Below are 24,966 nucleotides of genomic sequence, written 5' to 3'. Positions count from 1 at the left end.
AAAGGAAAAATGAAAGAAGGCTATGGCTGTAATCCAGAAAATGATCTAAGATTTGGAAAAACAAAAATATCCTAACATATAAATAAAGTTCCTCCGAGGCTGTCAGGAGGAGATGCTTGCAACCTGATCCTGTGTCTGTGTCTCCTCATTCGCCGACGCCGTCCTTTCCTACGAGAGACCCACGCCGGCTGGAGCTGGACTCCGGCAACCTGCCTGCATTTGATCCTATCTGTTAAAATGTTACCTGTTGTATAGACATCCCATGTGTGATGGCTAATTTTGTGTGTCAGCTCGACTGGTACCACGGTGCCCAGCTACTTGGTGAAACATTCTTCTGGATGTTTTTGTGAAGACATTTTTTGGGTAAGGTTAACATTTAGATGGGTGGACTTTGAATAAGGCTGATTACCCTCCACGATGTCGTCGACCCCATCCAATCCGTGAAGGCCCTAACAGCGCAAATACAGCTCTTCCCTGAGCAAGAAGGAATTCTGCCAATAGACCGCCTTTAGATTTGAGTTGCTCCTCTTTCCTGAGTCTGAAGCCTGCCAGCCTACCCTGCAGATTTTGGGCTTACCATGCCATGATCACATGAGTCAAGTCCCTAAAATAAATCTCTCTCTCTCTCTCTCCATATATATGTATGCACGTGCACGCACACACACACACACACACACACACACACACACATCCTGTTGGTTCTTCCTCTGAAGAAACCTGACTAATGCACCATGACAATATCTCCTCCTCTGAACACCTGTACCTCTCATATGTCAGCACAGACTCACAGGATGTTAGTGCTGGAAGGCACGGCCATGACCACATGGTCCCTCCTCCTTCCCAGAAAGGAGAGGCCACACAAGCCCAGCTCCTGGGCTGACCGGCACCTGAGCAGCTGCACAGGCAAGCTGTGGATATTTTTTCTCCCTCAGATGGAACCACAAAAATAGAACTAGACACTGATCATGCTGGTGGTCTAGTCCTACCTGGAGACAGGAGCCCGGATTTTGGAGACCTGCGGCTTCTTTCCAATTGCCCAGAAGTGCGCCCATATACGCAAGGATCTATACTGGTATACTTCATGCATTACGTTACTGGTTTTAGTCCTCAAAGTGTCTTCGAAGCCTTCCCTAACCTTACCTTCTCCCTCCCCACCGCCCCCCATCTCCCCAAACAGAGAATTAAACTCTTCTCCGATAGCATACCGTACAGAGCACAGTTTGCTCAGGGGCCTGGACACTCCAGCTTATTATAATGAAATGCATGTTGGTGATTAGTGGGTTTACTAATCCTTTCTCTAACTGGATGCTTCAATGATTCTGGAAGAAGGATGCCAGTGCTTTGAAAAAGGCTGCCCTCATGCGAGTTCCTCCTTCACCCCCTCCTTCACCAAGCTACCCAACTGAAGGACAAATATGGTATACAGTTGAAAGGAAAGGAGCTCAGATAACAGCGGGAAGAAACCATACATGCTTCACAATTACTATTCAAGCATGCCCGCCAGCGGGGAGAGCGGCCTACACAGAGACATAGCATTTACTGGACTGGGCAGGCTGCCCTTCCCAGCTCTACTTTCTGTATAAGTAAAAGGCATTGCCTATCTGGCTCAGGTGAACACGACCTGTGCCCTGGGGGAGTCACTGGCCATCCCTAACCATCCCCTGCCTCTGGGCCTTGAAGCAAAGCCCCTGACTAGCCTCACAGTCCTGATGGATCGGAACGGTCTGGATTGCTGAGGGTGTGGAATATGATGTATAAAGCTAGTCTTTGGAATCAGGGGGCGGTCTGAGAGGTCAGAGTGAAATTCTTTGGGACTGATTCTCTGCAACCCCCACGGGAACCAGCTGTGGCCGACAGCTTAAGGCCCTCCCTCCCCCGTGCCTCGACAGACAGACTACCAGCTCAAACCTTGCACCCCAGGCCTCTGCTCACACAGGCCTGCTGGTCACCTAACTGTGAATGCTGAGCGGGTGGAATCAAGCGACAGCCAAGGTCCTGCCGTGCCATACTAAGGAAGGGTGAACACTTCCTAAGTCATGCAGCTTAAAGTGCCACAGGGCAGGCACAGGGGGGCCTGCCTGGAGGCTGAGGCTAGGTGTTGGCTAAATATTTACCTGCCCTAGGATGCGACGGGCCATGGGGCCCTGCACACCTGCTGCTAATCCTGACTCCAGTATTTTCTGTTAATGAGCACTGCTCCAGGAGGAATTTTTTTTTTACAGAACTACTGCTAAGCAAGTGGCTCTGCCTGCTTTGAAACCTGAGCAGAGCCTGTGCTTAAAATGGCTGCTTTGAGGAATACTGCAGGGTCGTCAGTCATCCTGTTTTCTGGAGCTCACATTCACACGGGGCCAGTTTCCCCATTGGGCCCAACAGCCACAGCATCTATGGGCCACGATACTTCCAGGGACCCATGAAAATGTTTTAATTTCTTTTCAAGTCAGAAGAAAACAAACTCTTAAGTCTAAGCAAACATTCTAATATATAATACCTTTAAACCAGCACCGTGGTAAACTATAACTTCTAGCTTTTTTTTATGGAGGACCAGAGAAGGCCAGAGTGCCTCGGAACCCCCGAAGTCATAATGTGGGTCTGCATGCAGAGAGGGGTTTGCGGCAGAGACGTGAAGCTCTTTGCTAGGATCGCCCCCTAGTGAGGATGGTTCAGGGTCTCCCTGCTTGTCTCAACATGGCCAGGGAGGTCCCTGTGATCCCTGAGCTGGTGACAGTTTTCTGTTGGTGCCTGTGAAGGCCCTGGAGCCCCGAGCTCTGGCCCCTGAGGACCCCACCTGCACCCCGTGTCTCTTCTGCAGCTCAGGATCCGAGGGGTCGCTGTCCATGTGGGGTTCCTGGGTCAGCTCTCCAGAGCATTCTTGCCCAGGAAGGGAAGGCTCTGGCCAGAGAAACCGCATCACCTCCCCGCCCCCAGGAACAAGAGGCACCCCAGCGAGCAGAAGCCCCTTCTGGAGGCCCACTTCCTGTAGCAGTGCTGTCCTAACCACACAATCAGTGCAACCCACACACGCTCTGCAGTCTTAACGAAGCCACTACCTGACACGGGACAAGAGCACTCGTGGTGCCCCCCTCCTGGGCTCTGCATCTTGCTGGCATGTTCTGCCCTCCCGGTATTAGGAACACCAACCTCGGTGTGCTTGTCCCCCAAATGGCAAGAGCCTGTGTTTCCAGGAGCTGCTGGATTTCTACATTGGTTTGCTGCCAGAAAATGCAGCTCCGTCTACCTCTTCCCCTCCTAGAAAAGCCTGTCTGTCCGGGCCTGCCCCAGCCACCTCCAGCCAGACTGAGGCTAGAGAAGGCCTCCTGGAGACTGGTCTGCCTGCCCCCACTCTTCCAGCCGTCTCCTACCGAGCTGCTCTTTGGAAGGAGGGATGCCTCTGGGCTGAGGGCAGGGGAGGGTGCGGGGGCCCTGCAACCAGCTCAGGCCTGGGGCCCGTGCGGCATCTCCCTGGGAACTCAGCATGGCTCTCCAGGGTGCTCTGACAAGCATAACCTTTAGAAGCATCTGCAGCAAGCCATCTGGTGTTGATTTTTCAGCTACACCCTCTGAGGATTCACCAGTGCTGCCAAGTCGAAGTAATTCTTTCTGGACACAGCAGCTGCTAAAGTGGGTCACCTTGCATTTCTATAGCATTTCGATGGCTAGGGGACAGCCTGACAAAAGGGAACGTACTTTAAGGTCAGTGACTGGGGTTGTTATGAGCTGCTCGTGGAATCTGGGGCACAGGAGGTGTCCAGGAGGACCTTTACGCAGTCACGTCTGTTTTGCAAATCGTCCTCTTGACTATTTTGCGGCTATGAAACCCAGCCTAAGGATCTACAGAAAGTGGAACGGAGGGCTCTGTGTAACTCTAAGGCTCTGGGGGCCATAGACATGCAGAGAATAATAGTTTGGATGCTCCAAAGAAGCCATGCCCATTCCTAACTAGCGCCCTCCAAGCGGAGGGAGACAAGGCACAGATGTAGAAATAAAAGGGTAGCCTGTTGGGCACCGCTTGCCAGGATTTAGGATTTCCTGAGCCCCTCTCCTAGGGGTCGCAATGACCCTGAACCCAGAGGCAGGCCTCAGCCCTCTGCGCATGCTGGAGTCACCTCAGTGGCGCCATGACAGTTCTCAGCCTTCAGTGAGCGGGCTCAGCGTTCCCATCCAAGAGCATACGGTCCAGTTCCACTGAGAATCCTCACTCCCTCTAGTGTCACATGGCGATGGAAACCAGCAGAGCCAGCGTACCCATCATGGTGACCAAAGCAGAGGCTTTCTCAACAGCACAGATGTCCCGCTTTGGGGCGGGCCCACTGTGGCACGGGCTGGCAGCTCTGAGTCAGGCCCACCCAGGAGCACCAGCTCTGCTGTGTGAGACTGAGGCACAGAAGCTTCCCTAAAGGCATATAGCCAGTAAGTGGCAGAGCCCGAATTCAAACCCGGTGGTCTGGTTCCGGAGTCTTAACCAGTCTAACTGCTCTGCTGCCTCAGTAAACCCGCCTGCTTCTGGCTCTTGGCAATCCCTTGTCTCCACAGCCTCGTCCCTGTCACATCTCACCAGGACCACAGTTCAGCCCCCTCACTGCCCCAGGCCCCCAGATCCAACACTACCCGGCGGCCAGAACAGCTTTACTGAGATGCGTGTGTGATCATGCTATGTACCCGCTTAAAATCCATCAGTGCCTCCTAGCTATTCCTGGAAACATCCAAATTGTTCAGTAGGCCTGGAGGCCTCCCTGACGGGCCTCCACTGCGCTCTCTGGCCTTCGAGCCACTCCCTCCCTCCCACACGAGTGCAGTGTTTCTGCTCAGGGTTTCTGCCCTGGGATGCTCACCCCGGCCTCCAGCATGTGCCCAGTGAAGGTCTACACCTCCTTCAAGCCCCGACTTAGCAGCCACGGCCTCTCGAGCCTCTGCTGTCCTTTCCAGGTGGAGGTTCAGGTTTCCTGCCCTGCATGCCTGTCTCACCTCTCCTACACCACAGTCCACAGAATTGTATTGATCTGTGTGCCTGTCTTTCTCCCTGGAGACCGTGACATCTGTCCCTCCAGGGAGCTTGGATTATGTGTCGTTCATCTTTGACGACTCAATGTTTGACACTTGACACTCAGTCAAGGTGTGTTGAGCAACTAAATGAGTTAAATCAAGTGCCTGGCGTGGGAACCACACACATAGACAGAGGGAGGAGTGAGCAGCGGCAGTTTGGCTAGATCCTACCTCTTCTCCCTGCCACAGCCCTCCTAGGCCAGCCTGGCCAGGGCCCACTCACCGGCTGCCCTGGGCGATGGCGGGCACGATCTCATGGCTGGCACGGAGGGGCCGGGTCCTGGCCTTCATGCGGGCACGCTGCAGCAGATGCTTGGCTTCCTCAGGCCTGGGGCTCAGCACAGACTCTGGCTTGGGACCAAAGGTCCTGCAGGGTGGCCCACAGGCCAGAGCAGGCGGGGGGAGGGATTAGAAGAAAATAACACGGATTAGAAGGGCTTTAACAGCATTGAGCTCGGCTGTGCCGGAAAAGGCCCTGCATGTGCAGCCTTCCTTGTCCAGCTCCCACACAGAGGGCTCCAGACCCTGGGGCCGGGGGTCTGGGGCCTGGAGTCTGAGCAATGGCCCTGAGCATCTCGGACACGTCCAGGGAGCTGGCCCACCTTGGACATCTGCTCAGGGACTGGAGGCAGAGATCCCAGGAGGATCTAAGAAGGGCAGGGGAATCTCCAGATTATTCTATTGTTCCTTCCCTGGGCAGGCAACGGGAGTTATCCGGGAGGACGGGGGAAGGGCCCGGCGTTGTTGGACTGGGCCTGTGCCCAGCCAGATGGTCTTTACACACATCACCTCCCTCTCTCCTTCTGCCTCTCTTTGCACCCACACGTACCCATGCAAGCCCCCACCGCAGACACGAGGAGTCGGCCTCAGCCCGTCACATTCTGCTCCTTGGGGGTAATGACATTTCTATAAATCCTGGTGCTTGCTTGCCTCAGTCCCAATCCAAACCCGTCAGGCACCAGCTCAGGGCTCAGAGAAATTACGCTGGACCCACACCAAGTCAGCCAATGGCTCGATTTTCATAAAAATAAGGGTCCTCTACCAGCCCTCCCCACCTACCAGATGTGCGGCCTCCCAGGCCAGTCCAGAGCCGCAGTCCAGAGCCGAGGCCCTTTTTCAAAGCTGTCTGGCAGACGGTGACATACAGCCCGCGCCAGGGTACAGAATAACGGCAGCCTCCAACCCCCCACTGACAAGCCATTTCTCTCCACCGAGCTCCCTCTCCCCAGCCAGGCTGACCCAGGGCAGGTGTGCTCTCCGCCTGACGGATGAGGCCATTCCGCAGCAGACAGGAACATTTGGCGCACTGCTCAAGGTCGAACAGCAGTGGAGAGCAAAGCAGACGATCGCCAGCCCCACTGCCTCCGGTCTCCTTCCCATACCCTCTGTCTCCTCCTTCCTCCTGTCCCTGGATCCCAGGACAGGCTGAGAGTGTTTGTGGCTGAAGTCACACTCTTTGACGTGACTTCAGCATCCCCCCCGGCTGCCCCTGTCCTCACTGTCATATACGCTGGGCTGTCCTCACCAGGGAGGATCCACCAAAAGAGAAGCCAGGCAGGTAGAGGCTCAGCCAGGCTTAGATCTCAGACGGTAGCCCCCCAAATCCCTTGTCTCGCCTGCCGCATGGGTGACCCCAAGAAAGGGGCCTGACTGGGGGAAGGTACCAAACAGTTTCCTGGATGACAGATGACAGATATGAGTGGGAAATGGCATAATTCTGAGACCCCCTTGGGATATCCTTGGACAAGCTCAGGCAGTCTGTGGTTCTTTCTTTTTCTCTTTTCTTTCCTATTCTCTTCCCTTCTTGTTTGCTTTCGTCTTTCTTTCTTTGTTGCTCATGCTTTGCACCTAACCTTGCTTTGGAGCTCAAGGGAAAAAAAAAGAACTGCTAGAATAAAGGCACCATCTGTGCATATGAACCCTGGCAAGGCCCAGGCACAGTTTTGGAACCAGGAGGGTTTACTGCAGTGACGTGAAAGTGACTCTCCAGGCCTGTGGCCCTGTGAAGCCTCCTTTGGCAGGAGAGGCCTCGCTTTGCACAGCTTCCCAAGCAGGCAGCTTCTCCGACCCTCTGCTGAGAGCAGCTGTGCCCCCTGGGGCTCCTGCTCCCACAGCACAGATAATGAGGTTACCAGCCCGAGAGACGCCCTGCAGCCGCCGGCCGCCGGCCCCCACGCTCGGAGCCTTCCGGTGACAGTGTGGTTCCCCGGCTGTCGGAGGGCATTTGTCACAAGACCTGGTGGGCAGGCAGGAGCGCCCCCAGGCAGCTGGCCAGATGCTGCCAGGACTGGCCTTGCCCCCAGGTTTTTAAGCCATTTTCCAGCTTTGCTGCTTCCTTTCTGCTCCTTCTACTTGGAGCTATTAATTCTTTTTTTTTTCCTTTTTTTTTTGTTTTCATCAGCTGCCCTGCTTTGGTTCCTGGCAGACAAAGCTGCTTTCTCCACTGATTACAAAAGTAAGGCTTTTTAGGCTCCTGAAGGCGTCCGCGCAGTAGCAAGCTGAGCCGGGAGGGGCGTGGCAGCCACCTTCACAGATGGCAGTCAAGGTCAGCAGGGCAGGCAGTCCTGGCCCTGACCAGCCCCGTGCAGGGGAAAGGGCTCTTCCTCCCGGGAGGCGGGGGGGCAAGCGGCTGCAGTGCTGGGGGATGTCGAGCCTCTCCCAGCCTGACTGCCCACCCCAGAACCATTGCTGCATCGTGCTGGTCTGTTGGCGGGGTGCCGGCCCTGCCAGCTTGACAGGTTCAGACTCTTCCATCCGAGCGAGGCTTTCCTGTCTCGCCTGGCCCTGGCCTCTGCCCAGGGCACACAGCCCTAGAGCCAACTCCTTCCCATCACGGACTATACCCCACCATCTCAGCTCCCACATTTGTGGAAATTTCCTGGAAGGGCTGGGGCCGTCGGCGCATGGCGAGGCTGAGGCAATTCCATCTTAGAACAGACACCGTTGCTACTCTCTCGAAAATCTGCATGTCTGGGCCTCATTAGCTCAGCGGGTGGGGCACGGAGATAACATGGCTGAGCGCTCTTCCTCCCTGGGCCTGAGTCTCCCATCTGTGAACAGTGGGAGTTGGATAGGCGCGTAGACTCGCACTGCTACCCTGTGAGTCCAGGTTTTGGCCAGGTAGTCTGGTGGACCACAGGGTTGGGTGGGGGATTTTGAGGTCCTCTCCCCGGGGGTTCACATCACAGAGGTTTAGTCACCAAGGAGCAGCAATACCTACAAGGAACTAATTGTTGGGGGCGCCTGGGTGGCTCAGGTGGTGAAGCGTCTGCCTTCGGCTCAGGTCATGATCTCAGGGTCCTGGGATTGAGCACCACAATGGGCTCCCTGCTCAGCGGGGAGCCTGCTTCTCTCTCTCCCTCTGCCCTCCCCACTGCTCATTCTCTCTCTCTCAAATAAACAAATAAATAAAAAAATTTTTTTTAAGGAACTAATTGCTGGGGACAACCGGAGCACCACAGGGGTATTCTAGCCCTTCTCTCTGCCCCTCCAACCACCAGTGTCCCAAGCTGATTTCAAGGACAAAGGTAGTAGCATGTGCCCCCATCTGGCCTGTCCCTCTAAGCCAGTTTCCTGGTGGAGAGACAGGCTTAGCTTGACCTCAGCTCCCCTCATGGCCAGACAGGTCGAGATCTCGAGTCAGGAGAGCCACGACTCATCTCCTAGCCAAGGAGGGAGGTCAGCAGGACAGAGTGGCCTCTTTCTGCAGCCATCATAATCCTGGATTAAAATAATAAGCTCCAGCAAGTCTGGGTCTCACCCTTTCATCCCAGGAACACGAGTCAGGGAAATAATTTGGAATATAAAGAGATCTGACATTTCCCAGATTCCAGGATGCAGTGGGTAGAGGGGAATGTATGGCATACAGAACATATATAAACCTTCTTGCCCCACACTTGTTCCATCTTTCTAGATGAGCAAGGGTCGCGCTCTCTTGCTGTTACACTGTGTGCAGTTTCCCTGAGGGAGGGGAAGAGAAAGGCAGGCCTGAAACTGAGTCCTGACTGCGTGTGGCCTGAGGGCGGGATGCTATCCTGGGGACATTATCACAGGACACGGACAGGCTGGGGCCAGAGTGCGGGTTCCACGCGTGGTTCTGGGGCAGCCTAACCAGGTCCTAATTCGGGGCTGCCCCTTACAAGTGGGTCACCCTGGTAGGTTACTTTGGAGTTAAGCCTCAGTTTCCTCATCTGCTAGCGAAGGGCTCACTCGATAAGTGAGATTGAGCTCCTTTTAAAGGAGCTGATCGCAGAGCTGGGTACTGGGTGAGATTCGATCAGTGTTAGTTAGCATTCACTGTTACGATTGCTGTTATTAAGGGTGCTATTTTTTTTAGGTAACTCTCCCCCTTATGAACAAAGGATGGAATCCCTAACCTCGAACTGAAATCCCTGCCGAAGAGATCACCTTGCCGTCATCTGCAAGGGGAAGGTACGTTTGGAAGGGAAACCGTTTTGAAGCTCCAGAAGGCTCCGGGGTTTTACTCTAGACAGCTCGACAGGGCTTCACAGAGAAGGCAATATCCGGCGAATGGGGAGCCAGAGGAGACTGTCTGGTGGCTGACGAAAGCTGCTGCCCAGAGAATAAACAGGTAACTTCTCAACAGAGAAGGAAGAGTGGGCGTGCTCAAGAATGGTTGCTGCGGGGGGCGCCCGTCTCATTTAACACCTTGAAAAGGATCCGGTGCCGGCGAGTGGCGTCAAGACGCCAGCTTCTTACTTGGGGACAGTACAGCAGCTGGCTCTGTTCTTGCCCTCTTGAAGGCTAACAAACTCCTTGGCGGCGGCCCCTCTGGGCAGCACTGCCTGGCCTCAGTGTGCGCAGGCAGGTGCCCGAGACACCCCCAAGTAGGAGGGAGAGTGGCCGGCTCAACTCCAGAGGCCAGAAAGGAGGGCTTCCTCTTCTTGAATGTCAGCCCGACCCCCCACGGGCGGTCGAGGGGAAAGTAGCTTTCTACAGCCTCTGTATTCGCAGAGGCTGGGGCCACCGGGGGATTTCCATGTGTGGCGTGTACGGGAGTGTGGAAATGGCGTGGCATGAAAGCTCCAGGGGGCACGAGCTGTGCGTCAAGGCTTCCAGCGTTAGCGTCCTTCCTTCTCCACCCAGGACTTAGAAGCCTATAACCGGGAGCACGGTATCGGAACACGGGCGAGCAGTTTACTAGAAGATGGTGCAAGTCTCTCCACTTCTTACTGCCCTACTTAAAATCTCAATTCCAAAGCTCTCCACAAATGGAGAGCCAGCCTTCCCATCTTGTATCCTGTAGTATCCACACATGCCGCTTCAGCCTTCTCGAAAGCATTCCCGCGGGTCCCACCCACCCGGGGGTGTCCTCTCCTGCGTCCATCCCGCTTTTATCAAGCCCACCTACACTCCTGCCGGTGAGCCTCTGCCAAACGTTTCCTGAGGGCCTGTTCCCTGCAGCTACTTGGCAGGCACGGGGCCCCAGAGAGAAGACTGGCATAGTTTTTGTCCCCAAGGAGCGCGAGGAGGAGACCCAGCAGCAACAACTTTGGCTAAAGCTGGTACAGACAAAGACGGCAGTGAGCGCACAAACGGACAATTCCCTCTGAAATCAGACACAGTGGCTGGCTCACAGGATGCTCTCCAGAAATGCGAGTTAATATGTTAATTTTTAACAAGCCGGAGATTTTCTCGCAGCTGTGGGCCTGAACCCTTGAGCCACAGGCCAGGCCTCGGAAATTCTTGGGGGCTCCCTCCCTGCCTCCCTTTACAGTCTATGAACTGCTTTGGGGCAGGGAGTTTTGACCTGTAGCAATCCCAGCAGGGGCCGGAAAACTGCGACCCACCAGGGTGTGAGCGGCTGTGGGCTGGCACTCTGCCTTCTCTTCTCATGAAGAGGGGCATGTACGGGACTGAGCTTCCCTCCAGCCTCAGCTTCCGAAATGGGCACGATTCTGCCACAGGGATGCGGGGCGGGGGGGGGGGGGGCGGCGGTCAACAACCTAGGGAATCCTCCGAGTTTCCTTCATCAGCAGAGCACAAATAAAACACCACCCCAGAGACCCTCTTCTCTCCATTTTGCGCACAGCGGAGCAATCATTAAAGCCCTGCAGACACACTTGATCCGGAGCACTGCTCCTACACGGACGTCCTGATTCGAGCCGGCCTCAAGGGGGCGCGCTGGCACCCGCAGCCGCCCGGAGCTGGGTGCTTTCAGCTCCCGACTCCCGTTCGGTGCAGGGCGTGGGGTGAGGACTGCCCTGACTGCCGCTGCACCTCTGGCTTCACATATGTTTTGCACAAGCTGGGTTAACTTGGGGTCCTAGGGCGACCTGTAATCCTGATCTGCTCTCGCAGAGCCTCAAGAGAGGGAAGAGGCCGAGCTGGTCCTGGCCATTTCATGGAGTTGGGGTGGGATGCCCACGGGCTGCTAAGGATGGAAGAGGGCCGAGCCAGCCCTGAGCAGAGCGCCCGCTGCACTCTCCTTCCCGCTCCTGTCTCTGACGGGACCAGTTCCCAGTCCGTCTGTGAACAGGTGGCCAACAGCACCGGCCCCCATCTGCCCTCTCTGAAGTGCTTACCTCCCACCCCTCCTCTCCCCAAACCAGAGCCTACGCCCCAAATCATCTCAACGGTGGCTTGGGAGAGAAACAAGATTAGCCCTTGGGGACTGTCACCTCCCCTTCTTTGTCCATCCTCGAGAACACCTCGGCGGCACTGGGGGAGGCAGAAGACCCCAGATCCCTAACTCGAGGAGCAGCCTGGGGGGCACAGAGAGGACAGCTGTGGAAGTGTGGTGTAAGGGTTAGAGCACACACCCCGGTGCCTGCAAATCCTGGCTCCCGCACTTACTAGCTGTGTGACCCTGGGCAGGTCACTTAACCTCTCCCCAGAGGGGTCTCTTTGTCAGGGAAACAGAACAAGCCCTGCAGTTAGTTATTAGGATAAAGTGAGAATGTGGGCAGAGACTTCGCACAGGCCCTGGCACACAACAGGGGCTGGAGAAGGGCAGGGCTGGCACGGCCTTCCGGAGGGAAGGACTGGCCACCGGCATGTTCCAGCTCTCTAGGACTCAACCTTCCCTTGCCCTGCAGTAGAGGGGCCCACCCCGGGGTCAGGGGACGGAGGTCTCCTCTGCAGTCGGCCCTTAGCATCTAGGGTCCCAGGGCTCCTCTGGTGTCCCTGTAACATCTCAGGTGTCCCACCTGCAAGGCCGACTCTCCCGCTGCCTACCCCCCAACAGGCCGGCCTGCGCCTCCCGCCCACCCCCCGTCACACAGTGACGACTGTCTCGGGCTCTGCAGTGACCATCATTTCATGAGCTTCTTGTCCGATCACCATGCAAAGCAGTAACAACTGCAGACAAGGATTAATGTGGTCAAACGGATATATGATGGCAATCCTGAAAGGCACTGATGCTGGACCTGAGTGTGAGGCAGGACCTTCTCTTCGTCACACTCTCAGAGAAGATCAGAGGACTCACTGCCAGAGCATGTCCTGACCCCATGAAGGACGGCCACCAAGATGCACGGCCACCGCGTCAGAACACGCCACTGCCCAGGGCCCTAGGCCCCTCCGTACAGACACTAAATCCCCAGGATGCTGGTCCCATTGGCACTCCTGGATTACAGAACTGAGAGAAGCAGGCCTTATTTTAGAGGTCTCTTGGGAAGTTCAGCTAGAAGGAAATGGCATCAATAAATCCATCCCCCTCAGGGGACAGATAGAGCCTGCAGTGTCTTAGGGACTCCTTTAATTTCTGCCCAGGAGACTCAAGAATAGAACCAAATGAGGCGCTCTGCCCAAGGTGGCCTCAAGACATGGCCGATGTTTCTCTCAGCCTTGAACTAGGGTATGTTCCCTGGCCCTTCAGCCTGGGTGTCTGTTCGGGCGGGGCCTGACTGTAGACTGCAGGTCAGTGGGGCACTCCGGAGGACAAAGTTTTCCCCATGCCAACTCTATGCCCAGATAGCTGCTGGCCACAGTCCTAAAGCTCACGAAGACACCTTCTTCCTCAACACACACACACACGCTTGCCCATCACACATATATGCACACACCTACACATCCTACACCCGCACACATATACCCCACTTGAACCCCAAAATGCTGCGGGTGGCCTGGCGTTTAAACAATAGTCCAGAAATCCCCATCCCGAGGATTCTACACAAACACCATCTCCTCACAGGACTTGGGGGTGGGGGGAGTCCCTTCCTCCACCACAGCTGAGGTTCTCCTCCTCTAAACTGGACATTTTTATTACTTATTATCCGATAAGCCAGTCGGGAGCTTTGGTTTCTCCTTTCAACAGTGAGCTCTGGACAAAGCCCCCAGGGGCAACATGCTGGGGCGGAGCCTCTCTCCAGCCTGGGGCATGGGTGGGGTGGGGTGTGAGAGGTGGGGGGCAGGAGCAGCTGCAGGAAGAGGAGGCACCATGTCACAGGACACGCGGTACATCTGCCCCAGCTGCCTCCTCCATGGGCTCCCCAGGCAAGGAGGAGGGGACAGGGAGGACGAACGCGTGTCACTGAGGACCAGTCCTTTCTGCAGTCACACTCCTCCATATGGTGGTCGGGCTATGTAGGGACCTGGCAGAGGGGACCCCACTATGATTCCAAGTCATAAATAATGAGGGACGAAGGAGCCAGAAAGCCCCCACTCCACCAGGCCCTTGGCCAAGGCCACAGCAAAGGCCAGTAGCCAAGCAGAAGCTGGATCGCCTGAATCGGGGCAGCCCTCGATTTGTGAAAGCAGGACCAGGGGGGCCCCATCCACGTTTTCTGGAAGGCAGGTCAACTGAAGTGGAATTTCTGCAGGGAATGGCCTGGGAATGAAGAAGCAACAACTCTGACCTCTGCCCCCCACAGGCGCCAGGAGACCCTCACCGAGTGACGTCACTGCACTGCTGGATACACGGAGCCCGGTGCGCCCGGGGCCAGGAGCTCGTTGAAGACGGAGGCCAACCTCTGAGCAGGCACCCACGGAGCGCACATCCTGCCAGGACCCTGCCCACTCCGGAGAGTGGCCCCACGGCCCCGAGCACGCCGTTGAGCCAACCGCCCAGAGACACTGGTCTGTGACCGTGCGATGTCGGAGGTGAACTCCTTTGCAGGAGCCAGCAGACCCCCTGGGTGGGGAAGGCACTGGGGAAGCGCTTTGCAATCTGTGGACTTTCCCTAAGGATTTTCACACATTCCCTCCTGTTAGCCTCACCACAGTCCTGGGAAGGAAACCAGACAGACACTATTTGGGCCACCTTAGAGATCAAGAGACTGAGCCCAGGGCCGCGGAAAGGATGCCCAGGGACGCAGAGCAGGTGGTTGGCAGTGCTTTTGGCCCTGTGTCCTGTGCCCAGTGGTTTTCTCCCAGTGGCCAGGCACCTGTGAGCACTGGGGGGGCTGACACCTTCCATGGGGCCTCAGATATGAGGACCCACAGTGGCCCGCTGTCCACTGGTCTGCTGGTGCGGTGGCGGGGCGGGGGGTGGGGGGTGGACGTGCGGGGTGGGGAGGGGGTCCTGCCTGCCTCTTGCTTTCTCGAGGACTCCCACTCTCCTGGTGCCGGGCAAACGAGGGGACCCCAGCGAGGAGGGCAGGAGAGGACGTGTGCACCGTGGGCTCTCACCTGTTCTGGTCCGAGTCCTGCAGGGAGATGCCTGAGTCCCAGTCCATGTCCCCTGCTGGTCGCTCTAGGACACAGAATAGAAGCGGAGCTCAGGGCAGAGTCAGAAACCGGGCTCTCAGCTGCGACTTAACGAACACCGGGAAGAAAGGAAGAAAGTTGTCTCCAGGAGCGGCTTGTTCCCGAGACACACTCAACCCCGCTCTGTGTCTCAGCCCAAGAAGTGGAGGCACAGCGTGTCATGGTTACAGCTGGGGGGCGCTGCCGCGGGCCAGGGGCACCGCGTGGGTCCTCTCGGGTGTGGGGTGAGGAATGGACTTTTGGAGCGGGGGGTGGGGGGGAAGCATGGAAAGAAGGCTCCCTCAGGCCCGAACATTTACACGTCCCAGCGGAGCTGAAGCCTGACAGGACCCTGCCCCCTGCGGGTGGGGCTTCCGCCAGGAGGCACTGAGCTCCCCCGGGGGCTGGGGGCAGGTCACCAGAGGAAGGTGCCGAGAGCCACTCCAGAGAGGGCTGTAAGCCACAGGGGAGAAACCACCCCAAGCTCTGACGGTAGCTTCCAGCTGGTCTGGGGGGCCATGGGGGTCTTCAGCAGACAGGTTAGCTGTGAGGTGGTAAAGAATCTATGTCAAAGCCCAGAATAAGAGGACATCTTGAGGAATTAGATGGCCGGCAGCTGTGCCCTTCTCCCTTTCCTGCCACACCCCGCCACGGGTACCCTCTTGCCCCTCGTCTCCTCCTGGACTCCCTCCTTTGGCCCCCACCACCCAGACCTATAGAGTGAGCCTTACCTGGTAGACCTCTGTCCCAGGGTGGAGTCCAGGCTGGGATTCCCACCCTGGGGGGGTCTTGGCCCCCAACATTTAGCATCTCCTGCAGCAGAAGGCGGTTCCTCTCCACCCGATCAGACAAGGATAAGGCACTGCCCCCAGTGCCCAGAGCCCCCAGCTCTGCAGCTCGCCAGAGCCCCCCTAGCAAGGCTGGCCTGGGAACAAAGTCCTCCTCGCAGGTCAGAGACAAGCTGTCCAGGTCTCCTCCTGTAACTAGGTCATCCTGAAGGGCGTATGACCTTCCTTTCCTCAGGTTGGGCATGTGGGCGATTTTGTTACAAGGACCAGGGCCCCCAGGCCGGCCTGGAGTGACTCTGTGAACAGGGTTCTCTTGCAAAGAGCCAGGCCCTGGCAGCAGACTCCTCTCATTGTTGGGCAAGGCCTGTACTGCTTCTGGAGGCCGCGGGCTCCTCCCGTTCCAGCACTCCAGCCCAGGAGAAGGCGGCCTGGGAGGTCTGGGACCCCCGTTCCGGGCAGATTCCTCCTTGCTGATATCGCTGTCCAGCTGCCCATCAGGCAGATTCTGAGCAGGGATCACCCCCTCAGCATCCGGCAAGGAAGACCCCTCCGACAGAGGCCCAGCTCCGCCCACCTTGACTCGCCTGCATTTGGGTTTCTTGGATGGCCGCTCTTGTGAAGTGAGGCCGGGGCTCACCGCCTGTTTGCCTGCCATCATTTTTTCCTTCAAGGCCCTCACTTTGGACTCCAGCACAGAGGGACCTGGGAGTTGTATCCCCCATGCCCTGGGGTCTTGGGGGGCCATCAGGCTGGGTGTTCTGTCTTCCAGAGAGCAGGAACAGGGTCTTGGGAGGTGTCCACTATCCAGCTGTGGCTCAGGGACACTTCTCTCCACAGCCAAGGTCATCTCCATGGCGCTGGTTGTTCTGCTCCCTATTTGGGTCCCTCTGGAGGAGAAAACAGACAGAGCTCCTGAGACCCAGCATGTGGCTAGTAGCTCCAACAACCTCCTGGGTCCCCAAAGTGCCTTGGTATTGAAGCTTGTGCAGATGAGAACCTGGGGACAGAACTTTGAAAAGTATAAATCACTGGATGGCACAAATAAGTTATTGAGTTTTTTCTTCCAAGTCTGAGCAGTGTTCTAGTTTTTCTAGCCCCATTTTACAGATGGGGCACAATGAAGCTTCAAACAACAGCCTAATGTGGACCAGAGTGACAACAGGGGCCAGATTTCCCAGGCCCTGGCCTTTGTCTTTGCTGACAGGAGGTCTCAGGGGAGGATGTCAACATCTGTTAAGAGCTAACAAGCTCCTCCTTTTTTAAGGGGAGCCAAAGGGGATGAGGGACTTCGGGAAGATACCACACAGGGTATCTTCAACACAACTAGGGTTGAAGGTGCCTCCCTGTGTACAAGCCACAGGTCAGCAGCATGGGGCTGGGCGCAAAGGGTGGCCATGACGAGTCACCAGCTCCTATCCACGTCTGCTCGGTGGCAGGTGGGCCTGCAAGAGCTTTCAAACACGCTCTCTCTAGTGATCCTCACACACTCTGCCAGAAGGGGATTATCTTCCTCATTTTCACAGATGGAGAAACTGAGGCACACAGAGATCTGGTCACACAGGGGCTGAAAGAAGGCTGGATTTGGAATGCAAATCTCCTTCCAAGGCCGGTGGCTCTTTCAAAGCACTCAATGATCAGGTGATCACTTACCCCCCACTCCCCTTATTCTGTAGGTGAGAATATCCAGTCTGGAGAGGTTAAGTGACTTGCCAGGATCACACAGCTCCTTGGTGGCGGAGCTGATGTCAATGTCCTCACAGAGAGTGAAAGTGAGCATGGGATTTTATTCACCAAGTGGATCAGTGCACTAGTATTTACCCCACTCTCTGAGAAAAAGCTCCCTAAACACCATACATTTAGATATGTCTCACTAGAAGTAAACTGCATGTATAAAAATTCATATTTACATAAATTACAAATTAGGAGTTAATTTTTCACTTCATATATGAACTAAAGTTCACCACAGGATTCTCTGAAATGGCAAGTCCCTCTATTGTCGTTTATTACAATTCGATTTATACATGTTTCAGGAATGTACATAGTTCATAAAGCAAAATTCATACATAGTGCAAATGTCACATCAGCCTTAAGCCTGTGAAGTATGAGGAGTATCTTCAGGAGGGCGAGATCATTTCCTCCACCAGCTGATCTGGAATTTACCAACTTTCTCTCTGCAGCCCAGCCACCGAATCCTCTCTTCTAAAGTTCAGCTCAGAAAGCAGGGGATTCGGGGCAAGGCCAGCCAGACGAAAAGAACTTTCTGACGGGTAGGCTCTGGAACCTCATTCCCGGGGCACCCGGGCCTGGAGCCCTTCGAGCACGCGAGCCTTGCACGGGGCTCCCCGGGGCACGGGCAGCCTTCCGGGGAGCCGCCCGCCTGTCGGGCCGGGCCGAGCCCAGGGTCGGCTCTGACTCCCGCAGGCCGAAGCGGGAAGGACGCGCAGGGCGGCCTCCCCGCGCCCCGGTCCGCTCCGAGGCCGCGCGCGGCCGGCACCCCCCCCCCCCCCCATCCCCTCCGCTCCCCCCGCCGCCCCCGCCGGCCCGGCGCCTCGCTCCCGCGTACTCACTGGGGGCCGCCGCCCGCGGGCCGGGCCGCCGCCGCCTCCGGCACCCCCTCCATCCCGCGGAGCGGCGCGGCCCTCCTCCGGCCCTCTGCCCTCCGTTCCGGCCGCACGGTGGGGTGCGGGCCGCCGCCTGCCTGCGGGTCCGCGGGGGGAAGCGGGCGCGGCCCGGGCGGGGAGGCAGCGGCATGGGCTGCTCGTTCCCGGCTCTGCCAGCCCCGGGGAGAGGCCAAGCCTGGCGCGCCCCAGGCCGGGAGCCGAGAGAGGGAGCGCGGAGGGCAGAAAGGCGGGGCGGCGGAAGGGGCTGGAGGAGCGGGCCCGTGCCCCCACCGCGGCCCCCGCCGCCCTCCGCTCGCCTCCTGCTCCCGGCGCGGCCGGCCGCGGGCTCCCACGTCCCGGGCAAGGGAGGACGAGCGGGGCCGGGGCCCGGGCGCGGGGACCGAGGGGGCTCGGGGCGCTCGGAGGACGCCGCGGGACCGACCCTTTGGCGCGGGCCCTGGCGAGGCTTCGGGGCGCGCGCGGCATGGGACCCGGCTCCACGCGAGCCAAGGCTAGGAAGACACCGCGTTCCTCCCCGGCTCCGGGGGGATGCGTGTAACTCTACACCCGCGGCTTGGGGGGAGGCTCGGCCCTCCGGGTGGAAGCTAAAAAATGACCTTTGTTTAGACAACTTTTCCAGAGAACTCGGGCCGCCCTCTCCGAGGTGCCCTCGCCTCAGAGGTCAAGGTCATTCGTTTCTGCTTTCCAGAGGCGCAAGGGTACCCGGAGTGCAGGCGGGTTCCCTCATCCTGCCCTGCCAGCGGGAGAGCCTGGTACCTGCATTGCCAGCCCCTGGGATAGGGACCGGTTCTCAGAGCCCTGGGGCCTCCTGAAGAGACCTTGTCACTTTTTCCACACCTGGGAGGAAGTAGCAGCAAAGGTTTTTCCCTGCAGCCTGTGGCCCAAACCAACGGAGCTTTCTTTCTCTTTCCACCCAGAGGGAGATAAAGGAATCTCGCCTCTTTGCAAACAGTTGTCAACAAAGGATAGGAAGCAGTAAGAGAGTTAGGACCCAGGAGATTCCAGAAATCTCTGCAAAGGGAAAAGTGCTCATTCATTGTTCCTTCAGCCCGACAAGCTTCTCACTCAAGTATGGGTTGCTCTCCTATTTGTACTGGCGTGCTACTGTCACCATCTAGATGACAGGCACAGCAACAGGACCACACAGTGTGCTTGCTAAGTGCCTGCGCAGGGGTGGAGGCGAGGGATGGTTTCTGGGGGAGGCCTGGCTCTTGAGTGAGGAGGACTTACCCTGTAAGTGGGGGCATCTGGGCAAGGCTCAAGCCCCCCAGGCCTGAGAGCAGCTGTTTGGGGAGCTGTGCTGGACTGGCCTTGGGCTAATTTAGGAACCTGAGAGATTATCTAGGGCAAACCCTGTGTGTTACAGAACAGGCCCAAGGTCACACAGCTCTCCGGTCTCCAAAGTCCGGGGTCAGTGCTCTGGCAAGTGAATCCCTACCTCCTTCCATATTCCCAGAGCAAGCTGTTCCTCCAACAGGGCACTTACTGCCGTTTCTTAGTACGGACTCCTCCATAATACAATACTATACCATATACGGGGATTTATGGAGGTACTGTGCACCTGGCATTGGGCTAAGCACTTTACATTCCTTATCTCAAATGGTAACCCTAAAAGATGGGTACTGTTTATTGTCTCCTTTCTACAGATTAGGAAACTGAGTTAGGTGATCTTCCCAAGATTACGGAGCTCGTAAGTGGTATGCTTTCTAGAGTTCAAGACCCTCACCTCCACCACACCGCACGGGGGGAGGGGGCAGCACTCTGCATGCGCATGTTCGGCATGGAAAGAGTTAGTCTAAAAAATCAAAACATTGTCAAGTGCTGTGAGACAAAAAATATGCTGCAGCAGCGGTCTGGCCCTTCCGGTCTGGATACTTTCTGCCTTCCTTACTCTGGCAATCCAAGGTAAAGTTCTGGAAACCTGGTAAGACCCCTTCCTCTCGTCCACGTGCAATGTCAAACCCAACAACATTACTCTTACCATTACTGGGAAACTTCTACGAGCTAAGAGACTCCATATAGGATCCTTTAGATCTTTACAACAATCCCACCGAGTGAGTGTAGTGTATCTCCACTTTAGGGATAAGGAAATCGGGGTATAGAGAGCTGAGGGACTTGCCTGAGGCCACACGGCTAGTCTAGTCAGAACCCGAATCCAGTCCTGCGGGGCTCCAAGATCTTCTGCCTTGCTTTCTCTTTTCAGAGGCATCTCAGAACCCAGACTCTTGGAGGTAACTTCATGACTCCTGTTCCCCACCCCCAGAAGTTAATGATCTGTAAGGCAAGTTTCTGAAAGTTCCAGCAAAAGCTTAATGTTTAAAGGAAACCTGCCCCCCCCCACCTTTTGAGATGCAAATAATCACCTTCAGTTTACTCATTAAATTTGTTACTTTACACTTAATATAGGGGGATGGGTGTCACATCTCTACAGAGGCTTGAAAAGCCATCTACAAATACCAACAAGCATATCCTCAGAAGCTATTAATTTATCACAACATTCACGCATCAGAAGGCATTTCTCATTCATCTGGATTCTGTTTGGTTCAGCAAATATCCATTGAGTTTCTACTATGCACCAGACACTGGAAAGACAAAATGTAACACCACAGGCCCGGTCCTTGAGGAATTTCTGGTCAAGTTGGGCCGGGGAGGGAAACAGAAACTTTCTATATACGTGCTCCCCAATCAGGCTAGCACAGGGTGGTGGTATGGTCGGCTCACAGGAACAGCTGAGGTGTGTGACCGAGGTGTGTGTTGGGTGGGAGGGGTATCGCGGACCGCCGGGTCATGGAGAAAGAGCAGGAGCTAGCCAGACAGAGGGGGAGGGGTGGGAGAACCATTTCTGTCAGACAGATTAGCATAAACACAGGCATCCAGGTGTGAAACTGCCTGGTTCCATTGTTACTATGAGTAAAAGTCACACTGGAAAACAAGAGCCGGGCTGAAGCTGCAAGGCAGGGGTGGTGTGGCCCGCTGGAGAGCATCTGGTGTCCGGGTGAGGAGCTTGGACACTGTCCTGTGAAGTGGGAGTCCCTGGAAGGTGGGCTACCTTGAGCATGGCACCTTTCTGGACTGGAGAACTACCTTATGTCCTGTATATCAGAATCCTTCATTGCCATGTTTTGGAGAGAAATCTAGGAGGAACACAAATACATGGGATGTAGCAATCACATAGCCTTCTTCCTCCATTTGAACAGCGAGGGAGGCCCAGCATTCCAAGGAGCCTCCCTCCACTTAGCCTGGATGAAAACACCACTTCTCACTCCTCCTCCCCGCCTTCCCTCAACAGGCTCTGAACACACAGTTTTGAACAAGGAGCCATGTTGGATGTGGAAATCGGGTTTCACTTAGGATAAAGGGATGGGTGAGAGATGGTCCTTCAAGGTCACACCATTAGAGGTGGGTGGAGTGGGACTGGGGTGGGAGGGACACCTCTGCCATCGCTCCACTGTATTGCCTGAGGAGCTGGTCACCCCTGTCTTGGACGTGGGTCCATGGTCTGAGGAGCACACAGAGCCAACTGGTCCTGTCAGTGGCTCTTGGGGATGCTATTCACAGCTCCAGGGTCTTCCGTCAGGCTCTTCCCTTTTCTTTCCAGCAGAGGCCCAAGAGAGCACTGGGACCTGTCTCCCCCCGGCTTAGAACTCTCCCGCCACTTGCCAAGGGCTGGTGTGACCTGGGCCTGTGTGGACGCGCCTGGGACACTGGTGAGAGGCTGATTCCAAGGTCTGCTCGTGGAGATCCTGACTCTGTAGGCTGAGTAAGGCCCGGGAGTCTGCCTCCTAATGGGCTTCCCAAGGGCTTTTCAGGCCCAGTCAGCCTGGACAAGCATATGTCCTGTGTTCAGACTCAAACCCTTCGTAAGGCCTGGGGGCCTCCGGCTTCAGCTCACGGCCCCACAGCCCATCCCGCACGCCAGCCACACGGACCCGCTTCCAGCTCCCCTGACCGGCCTTGCCCAGGCTCTCCTTCAGCCTGAAACACCCTGCTTCCCTCCACATACGTGCCAATTTGGCTGTCTCCTACTAGACCTTCCACACAGCTCGAATGGCCCCTCCTCAGGGCAGTCTTCCCAGTACCTTCCACGGGCCTCCTACCCTGGGTTAAAGCCCCGGGGGCCCGCTGCTGCCGGACCGTTTATCACACTGCCACGTCACTGAGCATTCCTGATCTGGATCTGTGTCCCCGGCCCCCACCACGTGCCTGCCACATAAAAGGTAGTGACTAAATGCCAGGCAGCTAAAAGAAAGAGAGAAAAAATCCCTACCATGTAGGGCTGCCTGACAGCACTGCTTGCTAAAAGGATCAAGGTCATTTCCAAAGGATTTGGTTCATTCGCTCGACATGGCCAGTCCTGCCTCAGGGTCTGTGAGAAAGTCGGTCCCTGGCAGGGCCAGGACCAGCACCCAGGTTTCTCCACTGCCACTCATTTTCACCTGATGCCCAAGCCTGCTTGCCCCCGCCCTTCCTCCCGCTTCCCCCAGTGCTCACTGATCACAGACAGGGGTAGGGGCTTTAGGCTTCAATTCTGAGTGAGCCTGGAAATCAGGAGATAACAGAGCTATCAGAAGAAGAAATGGATGGGGGAGGAGAGAGGAGGAGATAATGAGAGAGAAGCACAAACAGGGTGGGAGAGGATCCCAGAAATACATACACTGAGGCAACACGACAACTGGGCACCTCCAGAGAGCAACCACCTTGTTACACGTCTCTGCACACTCCAGCACCCCCGCGCGCGCACACACACACACACACACACACACACACACACACACAAGAACACATACATGCTCTCCTATGCCCCACCTGCCTGAATTGCCCTAGTCCCAAGGAGAACAGAAGCATGGTTCTTACCTGGCCGGGGTTAGCCTGAACCACTTCCCCAGGCTACTGGGCAGGGCGTCCCCCAGGATTGGACAGGGACCTTCCCTGGAGAAAAGGACTTCAGACTTCACTGCCTTTGATGCCCCACATCTGCCCTCACTCTGCTAGGCATCTGTTCCCATGTCCAAGCCCAAACCACAGCTTTCCATTTCATAATCCTAATCACAGGGAAATGACTGTGATTAGGAAAATATTTTAATACTCTCCCTCCTAATCTACCAGGCCTGCTCTGTGGGTGGCGGCATCAATATGAGGGGAGGACACCTGGCTTTAACCTGCCTGTCGGCAATCACTATCATCTTGGTCGAATCACTTTTCTCATCTACAAAATGAAAGCAGATTCAGGGAGAACAATACTGGAGCATGACTGAGACCTGAAGTCATGTTTGTGACAGTTTTTCATCTTGAAAAAAGACAGAAAATTCTCAAAAATATATCAGTCATTTGCATAAGACATATGAAAGACTGTGAAGAAATATGAGTATAATCCAGAAAAGTAATAGCTCATTTAGAAATAACCTTTATACCAAAGACATTTACAAGAAAATTAATGGCAACGTTGTTCACAATACAAAATAACTGGAAACAATCCAAATGTTTATCAATAGTAGAAGGGATAATTTTGGTATATTTGTAAAATGGAACACTAGAGATCAACGAAAGATGAACAAATGGTAACTACACAGAACAACAGGCTGCTGAGCAAACAGAGCAAGAAAAAAGAAACAGATGAAACTAAACAGTACATTCTTTAGAGACACATACCATGCGTATGGGGTCAAACTAATGGAAAGCAAGAGAATTATTAGCACAGATAATTATATTGTGGTTTCCTCAGTGTGGGAAGAGAATGGCAGATGACAACTGGGAGAAGGTTTCCAGAGGCAGAGGTAATGCTTTATTGAATCGGGCGGCACATATATGGATGTTTACTTTATTAGTCTTTACAATGTACATTATATGTATACACATATCATATGTAGAATGTGTGTAGTATATAGTATATAAATAATGTACATAAACATATTTCATAATTTTTAAAAATATGGAAACTATATGAAAAAAACCCCACTTTACTATATATGTGAAAGAAGACCTGGGTGAATGGAGAAATACTTACTCAGTGCTCGCAACACTTATTGTATATTATGAAGATGAAAATTTTCATTGAATTTAAAGATTTAAATGTGGTTTCAGTCAAGATTCCACATATAGGAAAGAATATTTTAAAAAGATTTTATGAAAGAAAGGAAAGAAAAAAAAAGGAAAGGAGAGGAGGCTTATTCTACAAAATACAAAATTGTGTTATAAGTTTATAATAATTAAAATAGAGAGGAACTGATGCCAAAACAAATAATCAGAGCAAGGTAACATAATGAATATAGTATATATATGTAGTATGTATATAGTATATGTACATAGTATACATAGTATATTTATGCACATAGTATAAAAACAGATCCTACATTTTCTTCATCTCATAAAGGGAATTTACAAAATATATATATATATAACTAATATGATAGTAGTGGCATATGGAACACTTTTCCTGAGTTTGGGAACAAGGAAAGGCTATCCAGTACCACCACTTCTATTCAGTGTTGTAATGGAAGCCCTATCTAGTGCAATACAGCTAGAAAAAGAAAAAAAAGCATAAATAATGAAACAAATAAAATTATTTGCTGATTACATGATTATAGAAAAATCCAAAAGAAACTACAAGCTCTTAAAAAAGAAGTAAATTTAGCAAGGTTTCTGGTTACAAAATCAATATATAAAAATCTATTGCATTTCTATATACTTAGCAACAAACAAGTCGAAAGTGAGATTTATAAAAAGTACCATGAGTAAAAGCATCAATAAACATCAAGTGCCTAGGAATAAAATCTGACAAAGATCATTAGCAAGACTTTTGCATTGAAAACTACAAAACAGTTGGCTAAGTGTCCGACTCTTGATTTCCCCTCAGGTCATGATCTCAGGGT

The 24,966-nt window shown here is 54.5% G+C and overlaps 1 protein-coding gene across 1 annotated transcript in view; it reads right to left on the bottom strand.

The window, feature by feature from the left end:
- Nucleotides 1–18,278, bottom strand: part of KIAA1614 (KIAA1614 ortholog) — a 41,005-nt gene extending 22,727 nt beyond the window's left edge. Inside the window, exons 1-4 of the mRNA XM_032393200.1 lie at nucleotides 18,044–18,278; nucleotides 15,420–16,363; nucleotides 14,632–14,695; nucleotides 5,267–5,410 (exon numbers count right to left, since the gene is read on the bottom strand). Coding sequence (XP_032249091.1) covers nucleotides 5,267–5,410; nucleotides 14,632–14,695; nucleotides 15,420–16,363; nucleotides 18,044–18,096 — 1,205 coding nt within the window. The 5' untranslated portion in view covers nucleotides 18,097–18,278. The remainder of the gene's footprint in view (nucleotides 1–5,266; nucleotides 5,411–14,631; nucleotides 14,696–15,419; nucleotides 16,364–18,043) is intronic.
- Between the last annotated feature and the right edge of the window lie 6,688 nt (nucleotides 18,279–24,966).

Source organism: Phoca vitulina, unplaced genomic scaffold (assembly GCF_004348235.1).
Source record: "Phoca vitulina isolate PV1807 unplaced genomic scaffold, GSC_HSeal_1.0 scaffold71, whole genome shotgun sequence".
In the NCBI taxonomy this organism is placed as follows: domain Eukaryota; kingdom Metazoa; phylum Chordata; class Mammalia; order Carnivora; family Phocidae; genus Phoca; species Phoca vitulina.
This window is presented reverse-complemented; position numbering and strand designations above follow the sequence as displayed.